The sequence below is a fragment of the Globicephala melas genome, chromosome X (assembly GCF_963455315.2).
Source record: "Globicephala melas chromosome X, mGloMel1.2, whole genome shotgun sequence".
Taxonomy (NCBI): Eukaryota; Metazoa; Chordata; class Mammalia; order Artiodactyla; family Delphinidae; genus Globicephala; species Globicephala melas.
Window position 1 is genome coordinate 117,079,492 of NC_083335.1, and position 25,360 is coordinate 117,104,851.

At 42.8% G+C, this 25,360-nt stretch overlaps 1 protein-coding gene and 1 non-coding gene across 5 annotated transcripts in view; both read left to right on the forward strand.

Annotated features, from left to right (window-relative positions):
* The window catches only part of MID1 (midline 1), a 649,032-nt gene that overhangs the window by 581,578 nt on the left and 42,094 nt on the right, over window positions 1–25,360 (forward strand). For all 4 annotated transcript variants that reach the window (XM_030845180.2, XM_060292841.1, XM_060292842.1 and 1 more), the window contains 2 exons: window positions 10,767–10,874; window positions 19,557–19,705. In XM_030845180.2, the coding sequence (XP_030701040.1) occupies window positions 10,767–10,874; window positions 19,557–19,705 (257 nt within the window). The remainder of the gene's footprint in view (window positions 1–10,766; window positions 10,875–19,556; window positions 19,706–25,360) is intronic.
* On the forward strand, window positions 3,336–3,408 carry TRNAD-GUC (transfer RNA aspartic acid (anticodon GUC)). The gene has a single exon. It is a non-coding gene; the product is annotated as a tRNA-Asp (tRNA).

The following is a 25,360-nucleotide window of genomic DNA, read 5'->3' on the forward strand; positions in this document are numbered from 1 at the left end:
TACGGCTTTGCTTTTGCCAGGAGGACCAATTCTAGGCAAATTTGTAGAGTAGACGTTTGTCTTTTAAACCCCCAGTCTCGTTGGTAGTGACTTAAGGGGATCAAGGGTTAGAGTCTTAAACCAAAGGGGTACAATATCAAGAGTACACTAACGGTGGGCCAGCGTGGTGGGGGCTCTCCTGGGCTGCACAGGTTGGCGGGGGGCACCAGTCTCGTGCTTTCAAAGTGAATGGTGGGGACTTCCGTGGCGGTTCAGTGGTCAAGACTTTGCCCTCCAATGCAGGGGGTGCGGGTTCGATATCTGGTTGGGGAGCTAAGATCCCACGTGCTTCGTGGCCAAAAAACCAAAACATAAAACCGAGGCAATATTGTAACAAGTTCAATAAAGACTTTAAAAATGGTCCACATCAAAAAAAAAAAAAATCTTAAAAAAAAACCAAAGTGAATGGTGGTCTGTGGAATTGTGCAATGCCAGCACCCTTCTTTGCTCAACACCCTGAAATAAAGTTTCCTTTCCCTGGCACATCGGGGTCATCCTCTCCTAAGCTTACTTCATTGTTTGCATTGGGTATGAATAGGAAGTGATCTAACAAGTCAGCATATCCTTTTCACAAGAGGAATTTAAAGGTTTTACTCGGAAAATCTAGAGGTTTTTAACACGCATATTAGTCCAGTTCCACCTGTGCGAAGTGGCCAGATATTTTTCTCCATTGATATTTCCTTATAAGAGTTCCATAAAATATTTCTAAAGATGTGAAGGCCACACATATCTGAAATCTGATGGCATTATACCCTGCACTGAACATCTCAGTGGAATACAAGTCAAATTAAAAGAGCAGGGACTTCCCTGGTGTCACAGTGGTTAAGAATCTGCCTGCCAATGCAGGGGACATGGGTTCAAGCCCTGGTCCAGGAAGATCCCACATGCCGTGGAGCAACTACGCCCGTGCGCCACAACTACTGAGCCTGCACTCTAGAGCCCGCGAGCCACAACTACTAAGCCCGTGTGGCACAACTACTGAAGCCCACGTGCCTAGAGTCCGTGCTCCGCAACCAGAGAAGCCACCGCAATGAGAAGCCCGCACACTGCAATGAGAGGAAGCCCACCCACAGCAACAAAGACCCAACGCAGCCAAAAATAAATAAATATATTTGTTTTAAAAATTAAAAGAGCAAGTTTTTAGAAATACTTAGAAACTTTACAGACTTCTAAGGAACATTTCACAGACACGTAGTCCAATTTTGAGTGTGTGGATGTAATTAAATCCCTTTAATGTTTATACACATATGACAAGACCAAAATAATAAATTGTCCATTTCACGCCACCCTTTCTGTGAAATACTGTTAACACTATTACACCATAAAATTTAGCGGGGGGCACTTTTTACTGGACCTGGCTAACCAAGTGCTCTGGAGAAAATAGCCACCCCATTTACGCGATCATTAACTAATCTGGGGAATGTGTACATGTAAGTGCATTTCTAAAAAAGGCAGATAAACTGTGCGCCCAGTGGCAACTTACACGGGACTGTGGCTGATTCTCGGTAGCTGATAATGAGCGTGAATGTGGCCGGTCGCCCTGTGCTGAATTAGCTCTCAGGGCTACTACTAGGGTGAGACAGGAGCAATGGCCTCACTTCATTATTCAACTTGCCAGTTTCTCTTTCGCTGGGCTATAATGGATCAGAAAGTCAGAGTCTCTCAAAGAGAAGCTGCAAAATTACCCTAGGGATAGGAGACAGTGGGTTAGCAACCCCCTACAAGCAAGACTCTCTTCTTCTGTAGCTTACAAATTTCCTTTCCCATTTTACCCTTCCTGCCCCCAAAAAAGTTAGTTTAGGACAACTGTGGACACCCTAGATAGAAGATAAATAAATACAGTCCATTCTCGAAATGCACACTAGTTACACTCCATGAAGACACCCGGAACACTGGCTAATCATGAACCATTGCTCGTCAGGGAAATACACACACACACACACCCCACACATAGATTATAATCTTAAATCCTAAAAATAAGTCATCCTGGTTGATTGTATTTTCTTTATTTTATAAACAAGGAAAGGGGGTTTCGAAGTGTGAAGAGATTTGGCTGAGGTCGCCCCACTAACAGATGCTAGAGCGGGGACTCAGACCCAGTCTAACAGGCTGCAGAGCCGGCGCTTCCTGCTTAGTGCTGCGGCACTTCTGTTGTCCCCATCCTATGGTTCTACGAGAGCTGCAACACGAAGGCTGAACGTGCCTTGTTCAGCCGCAGCTGGGTGCTGGCTCATTTTTTTCACGCTCTGAGCCTGTCTGCAAATGGATGTGAAAAGGCCCCAAGTATTGACGTGGAGGTCAGAAACGAATTTTTAAATGTTTGCAAGGAGGTCTGTTAAATCCATCATACGCCAATAAAGATGTTTAAAAAAATAAAATAAAAAGACATTGCTAAATACAAAAACAAAAAAAGCAGCATCAGGAGTGCCTGCAGACAGCCTTTCCACATCTTTTGACTGGTTCCTTTTCATCCCTCGAGAGACTTGTCAGAGAATTCTTGTCTGATCATGACCACTATTAAAAAAGACCCTCGGGCCTCCCTGGTGGCGCAGTGGTTGGGAGTCCGCCTGCCGATGCAGGGGACACGAGTTCGTGCCCCGGTCCGCAAAGATCCCACATGCCGCGGAGCGGCTGGGCCCGTGAGCCATGGCCGCTGAGCCTGCGCGTCCAGAGCCTGTGCTCTGCAACGGGAGAGGCCACAACAGTGAGAGGCCCGCGTACCGCAAAAAAAAAAAAAAAAAGACCCTCCTCTCAGCCGTGTTCGATCACATTACCCTCTGTGATTTCCTTTACACACGTCACGATCTGAAATTTTTATTTATTTCTCGGCTTGTTCAGCCTGTTGCCCTTCGCTTACATGTAAACTCGGTGATAATGGGAACTTTGTCTCTCTTGGGTCACAGTGTATGCCCAGCACTTGGAATGCTGGCTCATACATACACTGTGGGAACCCAGTTGCTGTTATTTGAATGAATAAGTGAATGGGTCAACAGTGGTATGTAGCTCTTTCACAGTGAAGGCTGCAAGTGTATTCTGAGAGCAGTCATGGCTTGAGCTTGTGTGACATCGGCTGTGGTACTTCCAGTCTCCGAAAAGGTGTTCATTAGGGCCTTAAAAAAGATAGGGTGATAACTCCGGAAAGAAGAAGTAAGTTCTGAAAGAATTGGGATTAGATCTCACTTTAGAAGAATTTAATTTAGAGTATTTTGCAAAGAGAGAAAGTTAGTACTAAAGACTAGGAGACAACGGTGGGTAGGATGACGCATTTCGCGGCAAGAAAGGAAGCTGTAGGGATTTCCCTGGTGGTCCAGTGGTTAGGACTCGGTGCTGTCACTGCCGAGGGCCCGGGTTCGATCCCTGGTCGGGGAACTAAGATCCCACAAGCCGCATGGCACGGCCAAAAAAGAAAACAAAGGAAGCTGTAACTCTAGATGTAGAGAAGATACATGGTGAGCACATGGTTGAGGCCATCACAGAGATGAGGTGAGAGTGACCGAATTTCTCCTCATGAGGGGCTGATGTGATATTTACTCATGAGTGCAAAGAAGGTGAGAAAAAATGTAGCAGGGAGGAGGCTGGAATGGGAAGAGGGCTCAGTTTTAAGCTATATTTTGTCCTGCGATGTGAAGGGCTCTATAGGATAAGCACCCTATTTCCATGTGGTCCAGAGGTGGTATACAGCAGTTGCTACCACTGGCCAGCATTCCTAATTCTCTCCACCCCCCTTGTCTTTAGGTTAAGGACCAAGAAGGAGACTTATGACACAAAGATAGAAGTGTAGGTCTGTAAAAGAAGGTTTGGCGGTGGTTTCTTGAATCCTTAGATTGGCCCTACTCAGAGCACTTCCATCAGCCTTCGTGGTTTCTGAATCAAAAGATGTGAATCAGAAATACAAGCTAAAATCATAACCAGGAGCTGCCAGCTTCCAAACCAAAGCTGGGAACTGGAAACACCTGAACACACTGCAAGTAACCAATAAACCCTGCCATATTTTAATTAATAGCCCGTATAAGAAATGAAGTCCAATGAAATCATTAACTTTTTTTTTTTTTAAGTGACACATGAAACAGCACAACTGTGGAAAACTTCTTTGTACTGGAAGAATTTTAGAAATATAGGATAGCATTCAACTCATTTTATTGTACCTTTCGGAATATAAGAACGGTAGGGTTACAAATATTTGGAAGCTTCATCAAGGTGGGAAAAGAGATTCAACTTTCCCAGTTTCAAAGGAAGGTCACATCTGTATTCTTTGAAAGATCTAAGGATAATACTTGACCTAAAATGATCAGATGAGGGCTTCCCTGGTGGCGCAGTGGTTGAGAGTCCGCCTGCCGATGCAGGGGACGCGGGTTTGTGCCCCGGTCCGGGAAGATCCCACATGCCACGGAGCGGCTGGGCCCGTGAGCCATGGCCGCTGAGCCTGCGCGTCCGGAGCCTGTGCTCCCCAACGGGAGAGGCCACGACAGTGAGAGGCCCGCGTACCGCAAAAAAAAAAAAAAAAAAAAGATCAGATGATATTCCCCAATCTCTGGGAATTTATATTTTGGGATGCCGGTGGTTGCAGTGTCAGCTTTCTCAAAACATATTTGGCTCAACAAAGTAGATTTCAGTCCACTTTGTCAGTAAAACAAACCTATTCATCGTAAATATCGATTAGTCAGAATTTGGATTAAATTGAACCCCACGTTATGATGGCGACTGAGACACTTTTCCTACCATAGAGTAACCCAAATTGCAATGATTTTGAGAGTGAAATAGATCCCAAACTAAATCATAGTCTCTTAACAAAACTACTTCCCAATGCAGACAATACTACCTCAGACCTGTCTGTGGCTTCCTAATGTAAGTCATTTCCCCATATATTATTCCTCATATCTTGTGGTATTGTATTTACCACAAAAATCCCACTTGACTGAGAGAGCAGATAATATTCGCCTCATTTTACAAAATAGGACAACTTAGAAACGGACATACTCCTCGACTTTCTCGGTATCATCCTACGAGCAGAGCTCGTACTCCATACCACATTTCAGGGCACCTACTTCAGAGTTACTAGCAGGGTCTTACTAGGTTCAGTCAAAACCAGAATATCTTCTTTTTCTTTTGCGGGGGGTATAGTTGTTTTACAATGTTGTGTTAGTTTCTACCATGCAGTGAAGTGGAGTTCTCTGTGCTATACAGCAGGTTCTTGTTAGTTATCTATTTTATACATATTAGTTAGTATATATATGTCAATCCCAATCTCCCAATTTATCCCACCTCCCCTTTCCCCCCTTCGGTGTCCATACGTTTGTTCTCTACGTCTTTGTCTCTATTTCTGCCTTGCAAACAGGTTCATCTGCACCATTTTTCCAGATTCCACATATATGCGTTAATATATGATATTTGTTTTTCTCTTTCTGACTTGCTTCACTCTGTATGACAGTCTCTAGGTCCATCCACGTCTCTGCAAATGACCCAATTTCGTTCCTTTTTATGGCCGAGTAATATTCCATTGTATATATGGAATTGCATACAGTACAGTAGGGAGCCTGACAGGAGGCCAATCCCGGCAATACATTTTGTTTTTCCTTCGATTCCATATATACGTATTAGCACACAGTATTTATTTTTCTCTTTCTGACTTACTTCACTCTGTATGACAGTCTCTAGGTCCCACCAGGTCTCTACAAATGACCCAATTTTGTTCCTTTTTATGGCTGAGTAGTATTCCATTGTATATATGTACCACATCTTCTTTATCCATTCGTCTGTCGATGGGCATTTAGGTTGCTTCCATGACCTGGCTATTGTAAATAGTGCTGCGATGAACATTGGGGTGCATGTGTCTTTTTGAGTTATGAAACCCAGAATATCTTTAACCAGAGAATATGTTAGCAGCCACATCAAAACCTAAGGACCTCACAATGTGGTCAGTTGAGTTTTGACCAAGTGCTAAGACACTTCAATGGAGGAAAGAATAGTCTTTTCAATAAATGGTGCTTAGGCAACTGGATATCCATAAATATAAGGATGAAGTCGGACCCCTACTTCTCATAATAATACACAAAACTTAATTTAAAATGGTTTGTAGACATAAGTGTAGGAGATAAAACTTCTAGAGGAAACCTGAGGTATAAATCTTCACGACCTTGGATTAGGTTTCTTAGCTACAACACCAAAAGCACAAGTGACAGTAGAACAAGAGATAAATTAGACTCCGTCAAGATTTAAAACTTCTGTGCTTCAAAAGTCACCATCAAGAAAATGAAAAGACAACGCACAGAATGGGAGAAAAGATTTGCAGATCACATAGCTAACAAGGGACTTGTATCCAGAGTATGTAAAGAAATCATACAATTCAACTATATAAGACAAATGGCCCAATTACACAATGAGCAAAGGATCTGAATAGTCTTATCTCTAAATTAGGTACACATATGGCCAAGAAGCACACGAAAAGACGCTCAACGTCATTAGCCATCAGGGAAATGCAAATCAAAACCACAGTGAGATGCCACTCCACACTCACTAGGATGAATAAAACAAAAGAGACAGACAGTATCAAGTGTTGACAAGGATGTGGAGAAATTGGAAGCCTCACATACTTCTTGTTGGAATATAAAATGATGCGGCCCCTTCGGAAAACCGTTTGGCAGTCCCTCAAAAAGTTAAACACAGAATTCACATGTGACCCAGCAATTCTACTCCTATACTGAAGAAGAATGAATACATATGCACACACAAAAATTTATACATGAATGTTCATAGCAATATTGTTTATAGTAACTAAAAAGTAGAAGCGACCCACATGTCCATCTACTAGAGAATGGATAAACAAAATGTGGTATATTGCTTAAATGGAATAATATTCGGCATAAAAAGGGATGAAGTACTGACACATGCTGTGACTTGGAGGAATCTTGAAAACGTTATGCTAAGTGAAATAAGCCAGACAAAAAGGATCGCATGTTGTTTGATTCCATTTTTATGAAATGTCCAGGACAGGCAAATCCATGAAGAGACAGAACACAGATTAGTGGTTACCTAAGCCTTGAAATGGGGTGGGTAGCAAGAATGTGGAGTTCCTGCAAATGGGTATTGGGAATTCTTTAGGGGATATCGAAGGTTTTCTAAAATTAGATTGTGATGATGATTATAGAACTCTGAATACACTCAAACCCACAAACCGTACACTTTAAATGGGTGAATTTTATGATATGTGAAGTATATTTCAATAAGGCTGTAAAAAAAAGAAAATCAACACCCTTCCCCCTAAAAAAATAACTTAAGACATGTATTTTGTGTCTATACAGTCCTAGAAAACCAACAAATCCAATACCTGCGTGTTGAGTGCTTGTAATGTATCATGATAGCTGCTTGCTTCACTACATGTTACCTTGTCTCTTGTTGGAAGATCATCTTCACCATCTGTTCATTCAACAAAGTTTTTGAATGCCTATTCTGTGCCACATATGGTGCCAGGTGCGTGGGAGAGATGCCTCATTTCATACAACAGCCAAAGATCCCTCCCTTCGTGGAGGTTGCATCCAGTTGGATTTACCCTGATTGTATGTTCAAGTACAGCTTAGCTCTGAGGGCTCATTCTAGGAGATACTTTTCAAGTGTAAGGTGCTATCTTCCAGAAATTTCACTTTCTCCATTATAATGGGCCCATGGTTTCAATACGATCCCATCCTTTTCACAGCTCGGTTGTAGTCAGTTATTAAATTCAGTTTGAAGTCAAAAGAAATGACAAGAAATTTCTCGAGAGTAGTGGGGTTTCAAGTAAATATTTCCATAGATAGCTCAACTTATTTGAGAAGCCTCAAGGGGAACTAGAAATGATGACAGAAAAGTAATGGTAAGAGAAATTGAGCCCAGTGATTAACTCCCTTGAAATATTAGCCTGAGTTCCACGTTCTGTGCTTGTCCATCAATGCATTCTTAATTCTTTCTTTTGTTTATGAAACATTTAGCAAGTATGTCTGTATGCTAATCTGACACAGGACATGATCTCATAGTTCGCTGCAAATGGCCAGTGACCACCATCTCCTCAATAAGGCAGTATCTTGAGTTGCCTCTCTGCCCTGTCTTACAGTGATCAGGAATACAACTCAAGGAATCCTGGTCTCTGGAAACAGGACATGATTTCTCTGAACAGCCATCAGTGAATTTTTATTCTGAACTCCTGACCCCACTTCCGGTTTGTGTCATTCATAGCGATTGAAATTACTCCAGTTAAAGAAAGTATCCCTAATCAAAAGGGCTTAATGACTGGGCCACGTCTCCTCCCTGAGTTATACTGGAGTAATCAGTGCTATTGTCGTTCTTTGTAACATTGCAGGCTTCTCCTGCGCTGTGTTAAGATCATAAAACTCATGCATGCTATCTCCATTTCCCACAGCTGTGATTTCTGGGTCTCTGTCTGTGAATAAGCATTTCAGAATTGTCATGAGATGGAGGAAATAGCACGTGCAGAGTATTTCCCAAGCCCAGTTGCCAAGAATGAGCTAATTTTAACCCTCCCTTGCATACAATGAGCCTTAAAAACTTCAAATACAAGCCATTCTACAGTGATCTACCTTGCCAGGAGGAGGGCAGGCTTTCATTGCAGAACCCCGGCCTTCCTGAGGTATACCAGAAGTACGATTTAAAAGTATGCCGTAAGATTAATAAGATATTCAACCACCCTTCTCCTTTTTGATGTTTTTATAGTGATAAAATACAAAGTTCATGTCTGTATATAAAAGAAAAGTTCAATAAATGTAATGTAACCTTGCTATCTTGCTTTTGGAAAATTTGTCCAAAAGATATTGATGCTAATCTATCCTCCATAAAAGAATAATATTCGTTTTTTCTAACTTTTTATGTTTAACAGGCTAAAATTGCACTTTCCTTCAAAATATAAAAGCAGGAACTGCAACTATATTTCAAGTGTCAATTTTCAATCAGTTGGTAATAGCTACGTACATGGTGTGTTAAGAAAGATCCTGAGGGACTTCCCACGTGGTCCAGTGGCTAAGACTCCGTGCTCCCAGTGCAGGGGGCCTGGGTTCGACCCCTGGTCAGGGAGCTAGATCCTGCTTGCTGCAACTAAAGATCCCGCACACGGTAACAAAATCCTGCATGCTGCAGCTAAGACCCAGCGTGGCCAAATAAATAAATACTTTTTTAAAAAAAGCAAGACCCTGAGGTTCAGTATGGCTTAGCAAAAAAGACTGCTGTCATTGGATAATAAATGTTTTCCGGGGGTGCAAGAAGATAGGGAGTGGACATGTAAGTCCTATATTTGCCATCCCTGCATAATTGGAAGAAGAGTTAACATTTAAAGTATCTTTTCATAGGGAACACTCTTGCACTGTTGGTAGGAATGAAAATTGATACAGCCACTATGGAGAACAGTATGGAGGTGCCTTAAAAAACTAAAAATAGAACTACCATACGACCCAGCAATCCCACTACTGGGCACATACCCTGAGAAAACCATAACTCAAAAAGAAACATGTACCACAATGTTCACTGCAGCGCCATTTACAATAGCCAGGACATGGAAGCAACCTAAGTGTCCATCGACAGATGAATGGATAAAGAAGATGTGGCACATATACACAATGGAGTATTACTCAGCCATAAAAAGAAACGAAACTGAGCTATTTGTAGTGAGGTGGATGGACCTAGAGTCTGTCATACAGAGTGAAGTCAGTCAGAGAGAGAAAAACAAATACGGTATGCTAACACATATATATGGAATCTAAAAAAAAAAAAGGTTCTGAAGAACCTAGGGGCAGGAAAGGGATAAAGATGCAGACGTAGAGAATGGAATTGAGGACGGGGGTGGGGGAAGGGTAAGCTGGGACAAAGTGAGAGAGTGGCATGGACATGTATACACTACAAAAGGTGAAAGAGATAGCTAGTGGGAAGCAGCCGCATGGCACAGGGAGATCAGCTCCGTGCTTTGTGCCCACCTAGAGGGGTGGGATAGGGAGGGTGGGAGGGAGGCTCAAGAGGGAGGGGATATGGGGATATAGGTACACGTATAGCTGATTCACTTTGTTGTACAGCAGAAACTAACAGAACATTGTAAAGCAATTATACTTCCATAAAGATGTTAAAAAAAAAGAAAACAGTAGACAAATAAAAAAATATCTTTTCATGACAGATAGAGAGAACAAACTAGTGGTTACCAGTGGGGAGAGGGAAGAGAGGCGGGGCAAGATGGGGTAGGGGAATAAGAGGTACAAACTACTATGTATAAAATAGATAAGCTACAAGGATATATTGTACAACACAGGGAATATAACCAATATTTAATAATAACTATAAATGGAATATAACCTTTAAAAAATGTGAGTCACTATGTTGTACACCTGAAACTTATATAATATTGTATAGCAACTATACCTCAGTAAATTCTTTAATAAAATATGTTTTCGGGCTTCCCTGGTGGTGCAGTGGTTGAGAGTCCACCTGCCGATGCAGGGGACATGGGTTCGTGCCCCGGTCCGGGAAGATCCCACGTGCTGCGGAGCGGCTGGGCCCGTGAGCCATGGCCACTGAGCCTGCGCGTCCGGGAGGGGCCACAGCAGTGAGAGGCCCGCGTACCGCAAAAAAAAAAAAAAATAAATAAATAAAATAAAATATGTTTTCAGCAATTACCAGAAATATACTAGTCTACATTAAAAAAAGAGAATTTAACTAAAACAAATGCCAAATTAATGCTCACCATTTTATCTATCCCACAGGTCAATGCATCACGTCAAGAAGCCAAATTGATGGAGGAGTGTGATCTTCTTATTGAGATCATTCAGCAAAGACGACAGATTATTGGAACCAAGATCAAAGAAGGGAAGGTACGATTTCTAGGGCCGAAGATTTTGTATTTCCTATCTAGAGAAAATATACTCCCATGCACTTCAATAGCTTAGGAAATATTGAATGACCCTTCTTCTATATTGTCTATAATCTCATCCTAAGTCTTGAAGACTAGTTCAAAGCCTCTTGGTTGGCCATTTTTTCCTCCACCCTTTCTTTTTGTTACGGTCTCCTATGCATACCTGTAATACAAAGGCTGCTCCATTACCCAGCTCCAGGGCACAGCATGGAGCTCCGGACTATTGTAGCCACTGTTTTCCATCTCTCTTCTCTATGAGAAGGTGGGTTCCATAGAGGAAAAGTGCATTTCATATTTATTGCTATATCCTAGCAATCAAAACAGTATTAAATAAATGTTTAAATGAATCAGACTTTATATACAGAAATTATGAAGTGCTTTCTCATGCTTTTGAGGGAACTTAGACAGGTGTCAGTTTCATCGTGGCACAACTCCTGTAGTTTCACTATATCTTATACCCCTTTGTGGATATACAATATTAATAGTACTTCTTTGCTAATGTTTGTATGTTTAAAATTCCTATGGTTTTATAGTAAACTATATTCAAAAAGCAATTCACAAATTTAGGTTATATTCTTTATGGCCATCTTCTTCATTATTCAAAATTCATTCAGAAATGTTGATAACTTAAGAATCCATCACTTTATTCTATTTTTAAATTAGTCATGTTTGTATTGAAATACTTATGATCTACTTTATTTTCCCCATTTCTCTGCCACCCTCACGAGACAATTTTGTAAATATCTAAAACTAGAAACATTCATTCCAGATCCAGTCAGTTCATGAATCTCTGTTATTACTGCTCATAACTATAATGACACGTATAATTAAATCCACTTGGCAAGTATTTAGTACACAGATTACAACAGCTAATGTATGTGCTCTTCTCTGTTTTCTTCAAACTTTTAAAGGTGCTTCTAATATTGTTGAATGTTTTAGACTGCTTTGTCTGTATACATTGAAAAATATTTATACATGTACACTGTGGTGGTGATCAGAAAAGCTGAAGTCAAATCAAATAGTTCTGGAAGCTGTTCCGGTAGATTATCAAATTAATACACAATTCTTCCCTGGCCAGGGACGGACTCAGATGCATTGAACAGCTACTTTCCCCCACATACAAATTATCCTGAGTGTCAGCCTGGAATCTGTACAGAATCTACTTCCTTTTCTGTCATCATGCACCATGTGTATTTCTCTTAATACCTGACGTCTTCCGGGTTCTCAGGCACGTGAGAGCCTGAAAACAGCTGTAATTAATTATTAACGTACATGCGGAAGGTAATTTGTTGCCTTTACGTGGTCGTGTGCAGGGATCAGCTCTCAATATGCATATTACTTCCTTATTGCTGCTGGAACAGATTACCACAAACTCGGTGGCTTAAAACAACACAGATTTATTGATGCCTGACCTTTTGGAGGTCAGAGGTCTAAAATCAGTCACAACTGGGCTAAAGTGAAGATTTCAGCAGTGCTGTTTCTTTCTGGAGGCTCTAGGGCAGAATCCACTTCTCTTCTGGCTTTTAGAAGCCACCCACATTCCTTGGCTTGTGGTTTCTTCATATCACTCTGAGCATTGCACCCATCCTCACATCTCTTTCTCTGGCACAGACTCTCCTTGTTCTCTCTCATAAGTACCCTTAGAATTACACTGGGGTCAACCAGATAATCTAGGATATCCCCCATCTCCAGATCCTGCACTTCATCACATCTGCGAAGTCCCTTTGGTCGTGTAAGGTAACATATTTTTAAAACTCCTGGGATTAGGATGTGGGCATCTTTGGGGGCCCTTACTCAGCCTGCAGTGACTCTCCGCCACAACTTCCTGGCCAGCAGGTCTTCCTTTCCCTTACATAGCTTCCCAGCATGAGGGTTCCTCTCGTGAGCTAGAGCAAAGTAACGAAGGGGTGTGTGTGTCCCCAGTTCCAGCCATGGTGATGCATGGGCTTCAGGCTCTGGTACACCCACTCCACCCTGGACACATGTCCGTGATAGGGAACATAGTAAAACAGAAAAGCAAAGAGACACAGAGCTGGGCCCAAAGCCAGATAAACATCTCCATGGGCCAGAAATAGAAGAAAACTACAAAGCCGTGATGGTGGCTTTTTAAGACGCAGGCTCCTGGGACTTGGTCTGGAAGAGACTAAAGCGGCTACACCTTCGACTCCTGTGGCTAAATAGTTTTGGAAACGTTGGGGTAAAAGGGCTAGAAGTGCTCCAGATGGCATGGGAAAGTGAAATCAGGCTCATTGGTTGATGCCATGGGCTGTGTAAGGCTTCGCAGTTCATTCAAAGGGACCGAAGACAGATTATTGCCAGTTTTCACCTAGGGTCATAGCTGTTAGCAAACTTCAGGCCTGGGAGTCTAGAGTAAGTCAGCCGGGTTGGAGCCTGGCTCTGCACTGTTTCTGATACCTACACAAGACGGGAGCTTCAGAAATGCAGAGATAATACAAGATTCTGGAATGAGGACCCCCAAGGATGGGGTGAAGGAGACTGTAAACCGACAGGAGAGGCTAAGCAAGGTGGGTGAGGGAGAAAAACATTATGAATGACTTCAGCCCTTGAAAACAGAAAGTCAAACCACAATTCCAAAGCAAAGAAAGAGCTCTTGAAGTTCTAAAAATACAGCCAACAAAATCAAAGACATCTTCTCACCTCAGTTGAAATTAATTTTATGTGAAAATGTTAAGAAGATGTTCAAAGAGATACAGGAAGGAATAACTTCTATCTTAAAAGAGCAAAAAATTGTGAAACCACAAAAGAAGGATGTGAAATAAGAAAAAAAACGATATAAAAATAACAAATTAGAAGTTTCGGAGGGAAAAACGTGTGCACTGAAATGGCAAAGAAAACTGAGCGGGAAGGGAATTTTGGAAGCTGAGTTTTAGCCTCCACACAGGGGAGGCTGTCTACACATAAGAATAGGAAACTTGATCCATACTTCACACCACATACAAAAATTAAATGTCAGTGGCTCATATACCTAAATGTAAAAGGTAAAAACTCTGAAAATTCTAGAAGAAAGAAAACATGGGAGGAAATCTTGGTGAACTTTGGTTGACCAAAGATTATATACACTGGCAGAAACATAAAAGAAATACTTACAAACTATAGAGATAATTATATACTGTATTTCACCAAAAGTAAAAACTTCTCCTCAAAAGGCACTCGTTTTTGTTTTTTTTTTTTGCGGTACGCGGGCCTCTCACTGCTGTGGCCTCTCCCGTTGTGGAGCACAGGCTCCGGACGCGCAGGCTCAGCGGCCATGGCTCACGGGCCCAGCCGCTCCGCGGCATGTGGGATCCTCCCAGACCGGGGCACGAACCCAGGTCCCCTGCATCGGCAGGCGGACTCTCAGCCACTGCGCCACCAGGGAAGCCCCAAAAGGCACTCTTAAGAGAATGTAAAGACAAGCCACATACTAGGAGAAAATACTTATAAATTATTTATTTAATAAAGTAATTGTATCCAGAATATATTACAAATTCTCAAAACTCATTAATAATGAAATAGATGACCCCTTCACCAAAATGGATAAAAGATTTGAATATAGATACTTTACCAAAGAAGGTATAAGGATGGCAAGTAAGCACATGAAAAGATGGTCAAAGTCATTTAATAATTAAGGAAATGCAAATTAAAACCTCAATGAGATACCACTACTTATCTACTAGGATAGTTAACTTAAAAAGATGGACCATGCCAAGTGTTGGTGGGCATGTGAAGGAACTATAGCTCACACACTGTTTCTAAGAATGGAGACGGTATATTTTAGAAAACTGTTTGGCCCGTTCTTAAGTAGTTAAACATACACTTACCATTCGATCCAGCCATTCTAGGTGTTTACCAAGAAAAATGAAAGCGGATGTCTATATAAAACTTGTATGTGAATTTTCACGTTAATATGAAGGGTAATATTAAGGGTAATTTCCTGACTGGAAATGACCCGAAGTCTATCAACAGATGAATAGATGAACGGTTTGTGGCATTTGCACACAATGCAGTGCTGTCCAGCAAGGAGTGAACTCTTGACACACGCGACAACATGAATCTCAATAGAATTATGGTGAGCGAGAGAAGCCAGACAGAAACTAGTGTACACTGCATGAGTATATTCATACAAAATTCTAGAAATAACACTTTCTAATAATCTGCAGTGACAGAAAACAAATCAGTGAATGCTTAGCGATGAGTGACAGAGGGGTGGGCGGGATGAATTCCACAGGGACAGGAGGAGAATGGGGGGGTGATATATATGTTCATTATCTTGAACGTGAGGACTGTTTCATGGGTTTACACGTATTTGAAAACGAATCAGATTTGTACTTGAAATATGTGCAGTTTCTTCTATATTAATTATATCTCGGTAAAGCTGTTTATAAGACAAGTAAATTGTACGTTTGTACAATGGAACAGTCTTCAGAAATTAAAAGTAACGAACTAGGGTGATACGTATTCATATGGACAGATCACAAAAATGGGAGCAAGTTTTATGATGATTCTTAGGGGATGAGGAATATTATATAAAATTTGATGAACTACAAAAAAAATCCCATATAATGTTTAGGCATATATACATCAACATGCCTGGGAGTCATCAAGAGGGTGCTCTCCTCTGGAGAGGGACATGAATGAAATTAGGGAGGGACGCACAAAGGCTTCAATGCCATCGATAATAGTTTACTTCCTTTTGAAAAATCAGACGCTAATATGATGAAAACACTGAGATTTGCTAAAGCCGGTACTGTGTATGGGAAAGTTGATCATATGACTTTAAAAACGGTCCGTATGTTTGAGATGTGTCACTTTTTGAAAGTGCACGTGTGCTCAGGGATATAGTCTCAGAAGGCAGTGTTACTTGGGAAAGATGAAGAGAGGAAGGCCCCGTTCAGCTTTCCATTGAGTTACTAATTTGGTACACGACCGAGGACTGGTTCATCCCAGACCCGGGAATTCACAGTGAGTAAGTCCCTGGCCAGGGCATTGGGTGTCAGAGATACGTTTTAAAGAAAAGAAGAGCATGGGTGCCAACGCCCTGGAAATCAGAGAGGCTGGGCAGGGAGGGCAAGTATGGACTTGTTGCCCAGTGAGGGTGCCCAGGCTGGTGGTTGGGAAGTCTGAAGACACTCAATCCAGAGAAGGGCTAGCGACTTTGCCCTCATCTGTCTCTGGCGCCGATCACAATGCCATTCGATCTGGAGGAAACAAACCCACCGCAAATCCTCCAACTGGGGAGATTGCCAATCAGGCGATGTTACACATTAGCACACGCTGGTAACTCCTGCTCTCAGACCATTGCACCTTCTTTAAAATAAATAGCTCAGCAGCCTTTATGGTGAGACTGATTGGAAAGTCTCAAGCTCTGAGACTCCCCGGGAAAGAACTGGCTTATTTCTTCAGTGGTAGGGGATAAATTTTGCGCCAACACAGGAAAAGCTGACAGCAAACTCCAGATTAAGCCAATGATGTGTTTATGTTCAGACACATACCTATGGTAGAAGGCTGCAGCTGAAGAGAAAAAGGGTCCCTTCTCGTCACTGCTTTTATGTACTCTGAATCTCCAAAATGTAAGCTAATTCCCCTGGACTACGTGTCAGGGCTTTTGTATAGCCTGATAGAAGCACTGAAGACAGTCCTTGTTGAGCGAGATACTTGTTTAACTGAGGATCGATGGTTTGGACCTAACAATTTTGGGATGGGAACCCTACGTATATATAAAAGCATTGCAAATACATTTAAAGAAAAATAAAGGGCCACTTTTAAAAAGCATTTGTAAGGTAAAATAAACAGCAAATAAATTGATTTAAATAGGCCTACGTCCCCAAAAGGAGGCAGAGTATTTCCATGATGAGTGTGGAGTGAATTCCACAAGTTACAATGTGCAGTCGCACTTCCCAAAGGAAAAAGAGAAGAGTGCCAACGTGGAAAAAGTTTTAAGTAATATATTAAAGAAGTGTTTTCTAATGAAGAAATTCGTATATTGCTAAATACTCAGTGTCTGATTCTGAAGTGTGGTACCACATAGGACAGTGTTTCACAGAGTGTGTTCAAATCCAGGGCCATCTGATCAGAATCATTTAAGTCAGCAAACTTTTTTCTGTAAAGGGCCAGATAATGAATATCGTAGGTTTTGCCTTCGGTCTCTATCGGAACCGCTCACCGCTGCCCAGTGGTGTAGTGTGAAGGCAGCCACAGGTGAATTCATAAACAGATGCACGTGGCAGTGTGCCCTTAAAACTATTTGCACAAACGGGCTGTGTGCTGGATGTGGTCCACAGACCATAGTTTGTGAACTAACTTAGAAAAGTTTTTCTTTTCCTTTTCCTTTTTACTGAAACCCACGGTAAAAAAAAATACATATAACATCAAACCCGGCACTAACACACACACACACATAAACAACACACACACACAGAGAAATAAGTTTTACAAAACTTATCTTGCCCTTTCTACCAGGAATGCTTTCTGCTACCTTCTTTTGTCCTCTCCTCTTTCATTTAGTCTTTTAAATGCTAATCCTTTCCATACTGACGATTCATCACCTGCAGATCAAAAAACGTTCATTGCTTGTTAAAATGCAGATTCCTGCCACCCTGCCAATTACAACTCCTCACCTAGGATATGCGAGTGCCGGCCCAAACATCTACGGTTTTTCTTTAACAAAGGTCCCCAGCTGATTCTTGCGCACACCAGGTTTGAAAAGCTCCAATCTGGTATATCAGATGGAATTTGTACACTGAACTAAAATTATAATTACGCCAACAGTTTTCTGTAAAAAATTCCTGTATTTTCAAAGGAGGCTCTCATTTGGGCTTGCTTCAACTTATGCATGATTTAGGGCTCTTTTTTCTTCTTCTTCTTCCTTTTCCTCTTATGTCGCTTTTAATTTCCAGTATCATGATAGAAATTTTTTAAAAAAGAAGAAAATGGAGTTCAAGCATTTTTCCATTGTGTCATCTGTGGGGTCACTATTATTAGGTATACCGAAAGGGCATGAAGTTATTCAGAAGGAATATTTGGTCCTTATTTTGTTGCTGTTGTTAGAATTGTATTAAATATCTTCAATTCTGCCGTGTAATTGAAAGCATTCTTTATGTTACGTGATTAAATATTTCTTCCTCTGACAGTTTCTTAAGGATACGTTCTAATATCTTGAGTTGGACTCTGTGCCTTTCTTAGCTTTACCTCTGGGTATAATGATGTTAGCAGCTGAATTCTATTTGGTGTAAAATAAGTGTTATTTTATTCAACTAATGAACACAGTTAATCTGCGGTGATGGTCACTATAATTATATACAATGAGGTAAATCTCTTACCGGGCTTAAGATAACATACTCTTTGCCCCAGAGTTTTGACAGTTCATTTCTCTAAAGCCTTTACTTTCAAGAATCTTTCTCACTCTTGCCTGCAGTCTTGTGGCCGATGCCTCACGATTCAGCATTCATTTCCTTTGTTTGCTGTAGGAGGACAGAGCTGAAATTGGACAGTCCTCAGAGGCCTCAAGTCCTGACACCTCCTTCCTTCCTTTTCTTCTGTTAGACTTGCGCGGGGACGATAATGATGACTTGGAGAAAGGAGGAATTTCTTGGAGTTAGCAGGAATTCTGGAGGGAGCCTGAGCCTCCCTAGCCTTTCACCCAGGGCTATTTTCCGTTCCGGAATGATCATAAAGCCGGCCAAGACCTGTCCCAGGCTGTGTGCACCAGGGCACCAGGCGCACGGCAATTCCAATTAGCCGTCTCATTTGAACTTGGCTTCTGGCCAGAGGGCTTCATCTCTGAGCACATTTCAAACACCAGAGCAAATGGTCAAGTGGGTTACCGTGGACTTATCTTGGCCTGCCCCAGAGGTTATGGTCAATTACGTTTGAGGGTCGTTTGCAAGCAAGACGGAATCAGGAGTTGGAATGGAGGTTGGAACCAAACATGCGTTTTTATCCCGACTGGGAAATGCTTATCAAAATAGTTTTAGTTATCAAGTAAGCACAGAGTGCCTGGAAATGACGTTCCCGGTGAGGGGAAATGGCCCAGCTGTGCTTTTTTTGGCTTTCTCTCATCTGTTCAACAGGAAAAATATTAATCAATGGAAAAAAATGCTCCCTTTCTGTTAATTTAACACATGAGTTTGAGATAGTGTGGGAAATAGTGATACCTACTGTTTTTGCATCGCGATTTTATTACATGGATAGCAAAGAACTTTTTAGAAAATGGTTTTGACTGAAGGCACACATTTGCACCTACAGAGGTGTTTTATTTTCTCAATGGCCCAGCTGAAAAATTGAACTAGAGAAAGTTTCAGGGTTCCCTACGATCTTACGGTAATTGTGTGAGGGAAGGGGTCCGGTGACCCTCTGTAACTCACACTGGGCAACACCTTTTTCCCCCATCAACAGGGAAGCAATTCGCAATTCAGGGTTTCCTCTTAAAACAAATTAGCAACACTTCTCCAAGGAGATAAAGAATAGCTAAGACAAGAGTGCCATAGCTGGGGTTTCCGTCTTTCTCTGCCTCCTTTTTGAACATTTACTGAAGGATGACTCGCATACAATAAAACGCACACACCGGGAGGGTCCAGCCCGACACGTTTTCACTAAGCGCGGGCCCACCCGTGTAACCATCTTCGTGCCTCTTTTGTTCAAGGTGATGAGGCTTCGCAAACTGGCTCAGCAGATTGCAAACTGCAAGCAGTGCATCGAGCGGTCGGCATCACTCATCTCCCAAGCAGAACACTCTCTGAAGGAGAATGATCACGCGCGTTTCCTACAGACCGCGAAGAATATCACTGAGAGGTGAGTGCGGGGGCTGCTGGGAAATTCTCGGCGCCTGGGCTCCTGTGTCTGGGGTGTGATTGGTTGGCCTTGCCCTGCCTTGCCTTTGTTTGCATTTTCAAGGCCGAGTACCACAGAGAATAGAGGCTTTGAGGTGCTTTGTTCCAGCTAAAGATGCTTCCCTTTGACATGTCAAAGCCTTTTCAGTATCAGCCTAGAGTTCAAGGCCTTTGAAACAAGAGTCCGCCAGTTAGAAAGAATGAAATCAGCCTGCTTTTAGTGGGGGAAGAAAGCTTATAATGGCACAAAACAGCATTTACTGTGACTCTCAGACCTGATCTTATCGTGTACTTGATAACAAAGCATCAAAATGAAGACCAAAACATAAAAGGGAATCTTTTCTTCCATTTCAGGGCTTATCTGGTTTTTCAAAATTGCCCAGGTGTTATTCTCTGTTAGGCCTGTTTTTATTTGGTTGAGAAGCTTTGCCTCTCCTGAAAGGTCAAGGCCGACTCATGTGGGAGACAAAGAAAGGACGAAACTGTCAACTTCATACCTCCTTCTTTTAAAATATTTATTCTGTGGTAGGGGGACAAAAAAATGACATGATTTGAATGGGCAGGTCAGCGGTGAAACTGACAGGGGTCACTGTGCCTTCAGTGCTCGTACTTGACGGGCATAAAATTATTCACCTTCGCTGATGCAAACACCTATAGCAATTCTTGTGGAGCCCAGGAAAAGCACCTAATGCCACCTAAATGACATCTCCAACCAATGCCAGTGGCCTTGACTCTTCATTCGTTCAAAGTTTCAGAGTCAACTGATCCTCTTCCAAAGCCGTAATAGAAGACTATCCCTAGAAGACCCCCAGACAGCTCCTTCATGCTGGTCTGTTATCCTAGAGCAGGAGTCTGCAAGCTTCGTGGGCCTCTCACTGTTGTGGCCTCTCCCGTTGCGGAGCACAGGCTCCGGACGCACAGGCTCTGCGGCCATGGCTCACGGGCCCAGCCGCTCCGCGGCATGTGGGATCTTCCCGGACCGGGGCACGACCCCATGTCCCCTGCATCGGCAGGCGGACTCTCAACCACTGCGCCACCAGGGAAGCCCAGGAGTCTGCAAACTTTGCCTGTAAAGGACCAGAGAGTAAATATTTTCAGCTTTGCAGGTTATCAGGTCCCCATCACAACTACTCAACTCCGGGTAGGTCTCCAACAGCCTAGCGTAGATGGAAATGAATGGGCAGGCGAGGGTGTGTTCCAATAAGACCATTGACAAAAACAGGCGGCAGGCCAGATTTGGCCCTCGGGCGGTACTTGGCCAACCTTTGGCCTAGGGCAAAAAATACCATCTTCTGACTTGAATTTCTTCGAGGAAGGCGAAAGAGAACTAATGATTATGCAGGGCTTGCTTGTGTTGCCCACTGTGCTCATTCTCAAAATACCACATAGAGGCAGGTGGTGGTTTTTCCGTTTTCACTGTTCCTTCAATGGGAGGAGGGTAGAGTATCTTTACAACTCTGGTCGAGAGTCCAACCGGCTTCTTTGTGTTACTTTTTCTATTTGAGAAAATTTCCTCTGAGACTGGTTAGATACTTATCTCTTCCAAAGCACGTGGATAACAGCTGGTTACCATCCCTCTTGTATCCTTAAAATGGTCTCCTCCCTTCTCCAAGAGCGGCCAGCTTCTTTCCTCATGACTCCTAGCAAGTACTTAATTGTCTTCGCTGCTCTCAACTGCCTCCAGTTGCCTGAAATATTCATGCTAACGTTAAAAACTGCACACGGCACTAATACTCCAGTGTACCCAGGACACTCTACCAGACAGCGTTTACACTTACGTCATGGTTTCCAACCGGGATCCAATAGTACTTTTCTCCAGCTGTAAATTGTGAGATGTCCAGATGAAATGGCTAGTGTGGGCTGCACGTCTCAGCAACCCCTAAAAATCCGATCCAGTCTAACACGAATAAATTCTCACCTAGCGGGGGGGAGCATGTGGCCCCGTAACAGTTAAGAGAGAACTTAACTGGAAGTTAAGACCTGCATTTGAAGTCTAACACAAGCGCATGGATGCCCACATGTGATCTCGCTCAGGCCCAGCAGGTCATACCTGGATCCATTCAGTGCCACCTCTCACAAGCCCATCTCATCAAGAACAGAAACGTGACCGATTGCTCTTTCTACAAATGAGTTGTATCATATATTGTATTCTCAAACCTCACTAATATATAGTTCTTCGTGTGATTGTATGTACACTTTTCTAAAATGATGTTAAATTAGCAACACTCTTCACTAAATCCAGGCATAAGAAAGTTGGCCCACCGCTTATGAGAAGTCTACACTTCCATCAGATGTGAATACGTAGTGCCTGTAAAATTTTGCTAGGAGCCCTTGTCCCTCTGTTTCTGCATCCTCTCTCTTTCTGTCTCTATTTGTCAATCCTCTTGGTCAATTCCTGAGCCCTGTTCCCTTTCCAGCAATTAGAATATAGTAAAAAGGCACTGGGCTTGGACTTGGAATTTGGAATCCTGGGTTCAAATCCTAGAACTGTCACTTTTTGACTGTTGTTCTTTGGGTTTCTTCAAGAGCTATTTTAAAAAAACAAAACAAAACAGTTCTTTAAAAATTTTTTTTTGGCTGCGTCAGGTCTTAGTTGCAGCACGCGGGATCTTTTTTTTTTTTTTTTTTTTTTTTTTTTTTTTTGCGGTACGTGGGCCTCTCACCGTTGTGGCCTCTCCCGTTACGGAGCACAGGCTCCAGACGCGCAGGCTCAGCGGCCATGGCTCACGGGCCCAGCCGCTCCGCGGCATGTGGGATCTTCCCGGACCGGGGCACAAACCCGTGTCCCCTGCATCGGCAGGCAGACTCTCAACCACTGCGCCACCAGGGAAGCCCTTTTTTTTAAAAAAATAAATTTATTTATATATTATTTATCTTTGGCTGCATTGGGTCTTTTGTTGCTGCGAGCGGGGGCTACTCTTCGTTGCGGTGCGCGGGCTTCTCATTGCGGTAGCTTCTCTTGTTGTGGAGCATGGGCTCTAGGCACGCGGGCTTCAGTAGTTGTGGCAAGCAGGCTCAATAGTTGTGGTGCACGGGCTTAGTTGCTCTGCGGCATGTGCGATCTTCCCTGACCAGGGCTTGAACCCGTGTCCCCTGCATTGGAGGCGGATTCTTAACCACCACGCCACCAGGGAAGTCCCACGCAGGATCTTTCGTTGTGATACGTGGGCTCTTCATTGCAGCGCCTAGGCTTCTCTCTAGTTGTGGCGCATGGGCTCCAGAGTGCGGGCTCTGTAGTTGTGGCGTGCAGGCTTAGTTGCCCCGCGGCATGTGGGATCTTAGTTCCCCTACCAGAGATTGAACCGGCGTCCCCTGCATCGCAAGACGGATTCTTAACCACTGGACCAGCAGGGAAGTCCCCAAGAGCTATTTTTGACTTAGAAAACTGGACTCATACTAGCTACCTCTATCAGTAGTTGCGATAACATTGCTGGCGACTCCTATAAACAGGCCTTAAGTGTTGTAGATAGTCCATAATGTTTGTTGGATTTATGTTTTCATATTACTTAACATTCTTCTCTAGAACGTGACTTCACAGTCGTGTTGACTACTGTGTCTGCCTTGGGCTTTGGTGCCTGTGTATTTCTAAACCATCTTTATTCTTCTATTCGAGGGTGGAATGCCCAGAACAAACTTTTAATCCTGCAGGCCTTCCTAAAGTGAGAGTTGGATGTGATTTTTCTGCATCGTTAAACCACTTAAAGTGGATATGTTCGCCTGCAAGCTGAGTCAGACCACAACAAGTTTTTCAATTCAGAAACATCAGAAAACCCCTAGCGGAGCGAGAGCCTCAAGTTTTACATTGTAGGAGACGCATATGCTTTGGAATCGAGCGCTTGGCTCTGTGCTAATTTGCTCGGGAGCAATTACGGGTAGCACTGGGGCTGCTCCGTAATCCTTGTGACTCTCCTTTTGCTCATGTGCTCCCAGCGGGCAGGACCCCTAGCCATCTTGTTTCCACCATTATGGCCCCAGCACGTAGCAAACTGCCTTATCTGAATGAATGTGTGAACAAATCTATAAAACAGGGCCGATTATTCCTACCTACTATGGTCGCTGTAGGGATAAAATGAAATAATGGAGTAAAGATATTAGCTGAGTTCCTGTCTCAAGGTGAACTTACAATAAATGCTAATTTCCTTCCTTCCCGCTCACTAAATGGATGCAAATGCATTGTATAACATACTATATTCTCAAGCCTACCTAATATATACTTCTTAGTGTGATTCTATGTGCACTTTTCTAAAATGATGTTAAATAAGCAAAACTCTTCACTCAATCCAAGTATAAGAAAGTTGGTCTACTCCTTAGGAGACATCTAAAATTAAAATCATTTTTAGCAGCAAATTATCTGTATCAAGAGGATGATAAGACGAAAACTCCCTCTGAACAGTACCCGTTTTTCAGAGTTCCTAGGAGGGACTCAGACTCCACCGGATGACGCCTCTGTCCCTCACTGCCATAGGCAATTCAAGGATCCCGCAGAGTTCCCCAGAATACAAAGCCGAGAACTCCAGTTATCAGCCGGAAAGATGTCACTTAGAAGAATTAGAGTGCATGTGATGAGTGATTTTTGAAATGTGTTCTACAGGGTGTTAATTGGTGTTAAAACAACAAGGTTCCAGGGTCAGACGCGTTTGGGAATTCCTGAGCTGACTAAAGTAAACCACGCTTTGTTACTGTGTGAACTCACCGGGTTTTACCATGGTGATGTGCGTCGTAGCCCACCTGCCCGAGAGAGACCCACTGAGGCGCCATTGTCGGGCGGTCGGGCATGGGGGAATATTAAGTGGGAAGGGTAGAGCATCTTCCCCTGGTGTTGACTGTTCGGCAGAAATCTTGGAAGCACTCTAGCTCTAGACATGTCCTCCTTCCAGAAAACCGGCCCCACGTGGCTGCTAGCAACTGAGTGTCATGGAGATTAGGGGCATCAAAGTCAAAATAGAAAGGGGAAGTAGCGTGCAGCCCACCCTATTAAGTGTCAGGGTAGGACACGATGCCGTTATTTGCTCCAGTATGTTAAGAGCTTGACACACAGCCACAAGCATGTGTACACATATTCCCGTACACACACACACACACACACACACACACAGACATGCCTCTAAAAGCACAGAATTGAGACAGTGGCATGTGCTGATGGCCCTGGTGGATTTTGGCAATTTATCCGAAAGGCCAAGAGATGGGCAACAAGGATTTGGGGAAGAAAAACATAGCCTAAAATGTTGAATTTGGCAGATCTCCGCTCGCCTGTCAGTCCAATTAAGAATTTGAAATTGTAGCCGAAGATAAATATCTTTCCTTCTATCAGAAACAATGTGTAGGTGTTAAAAGCTCCAGAGTCTTGCTGTCAGTCTTTGCCTCCCAGGCTTAGGAAATTTCAGCCTCTCTGTTCCCACTCTACAAAGTTCCCACCAGCAAGATGTCAGGCACAGGTGTAACGTTTTTATTGAAGTGAAATTTGCATAACATAAAATTAACCATTTGAAAGTGACCAATTCATTGGCATTTAGTACAGTCACAGTGTTGTACAATTCCTGCCTCTATCGAGTTCCGAATTATTTTCATCACCCCAAAAGAAAACCCCACACCCATTATGTAATCACTCCCCATTGTC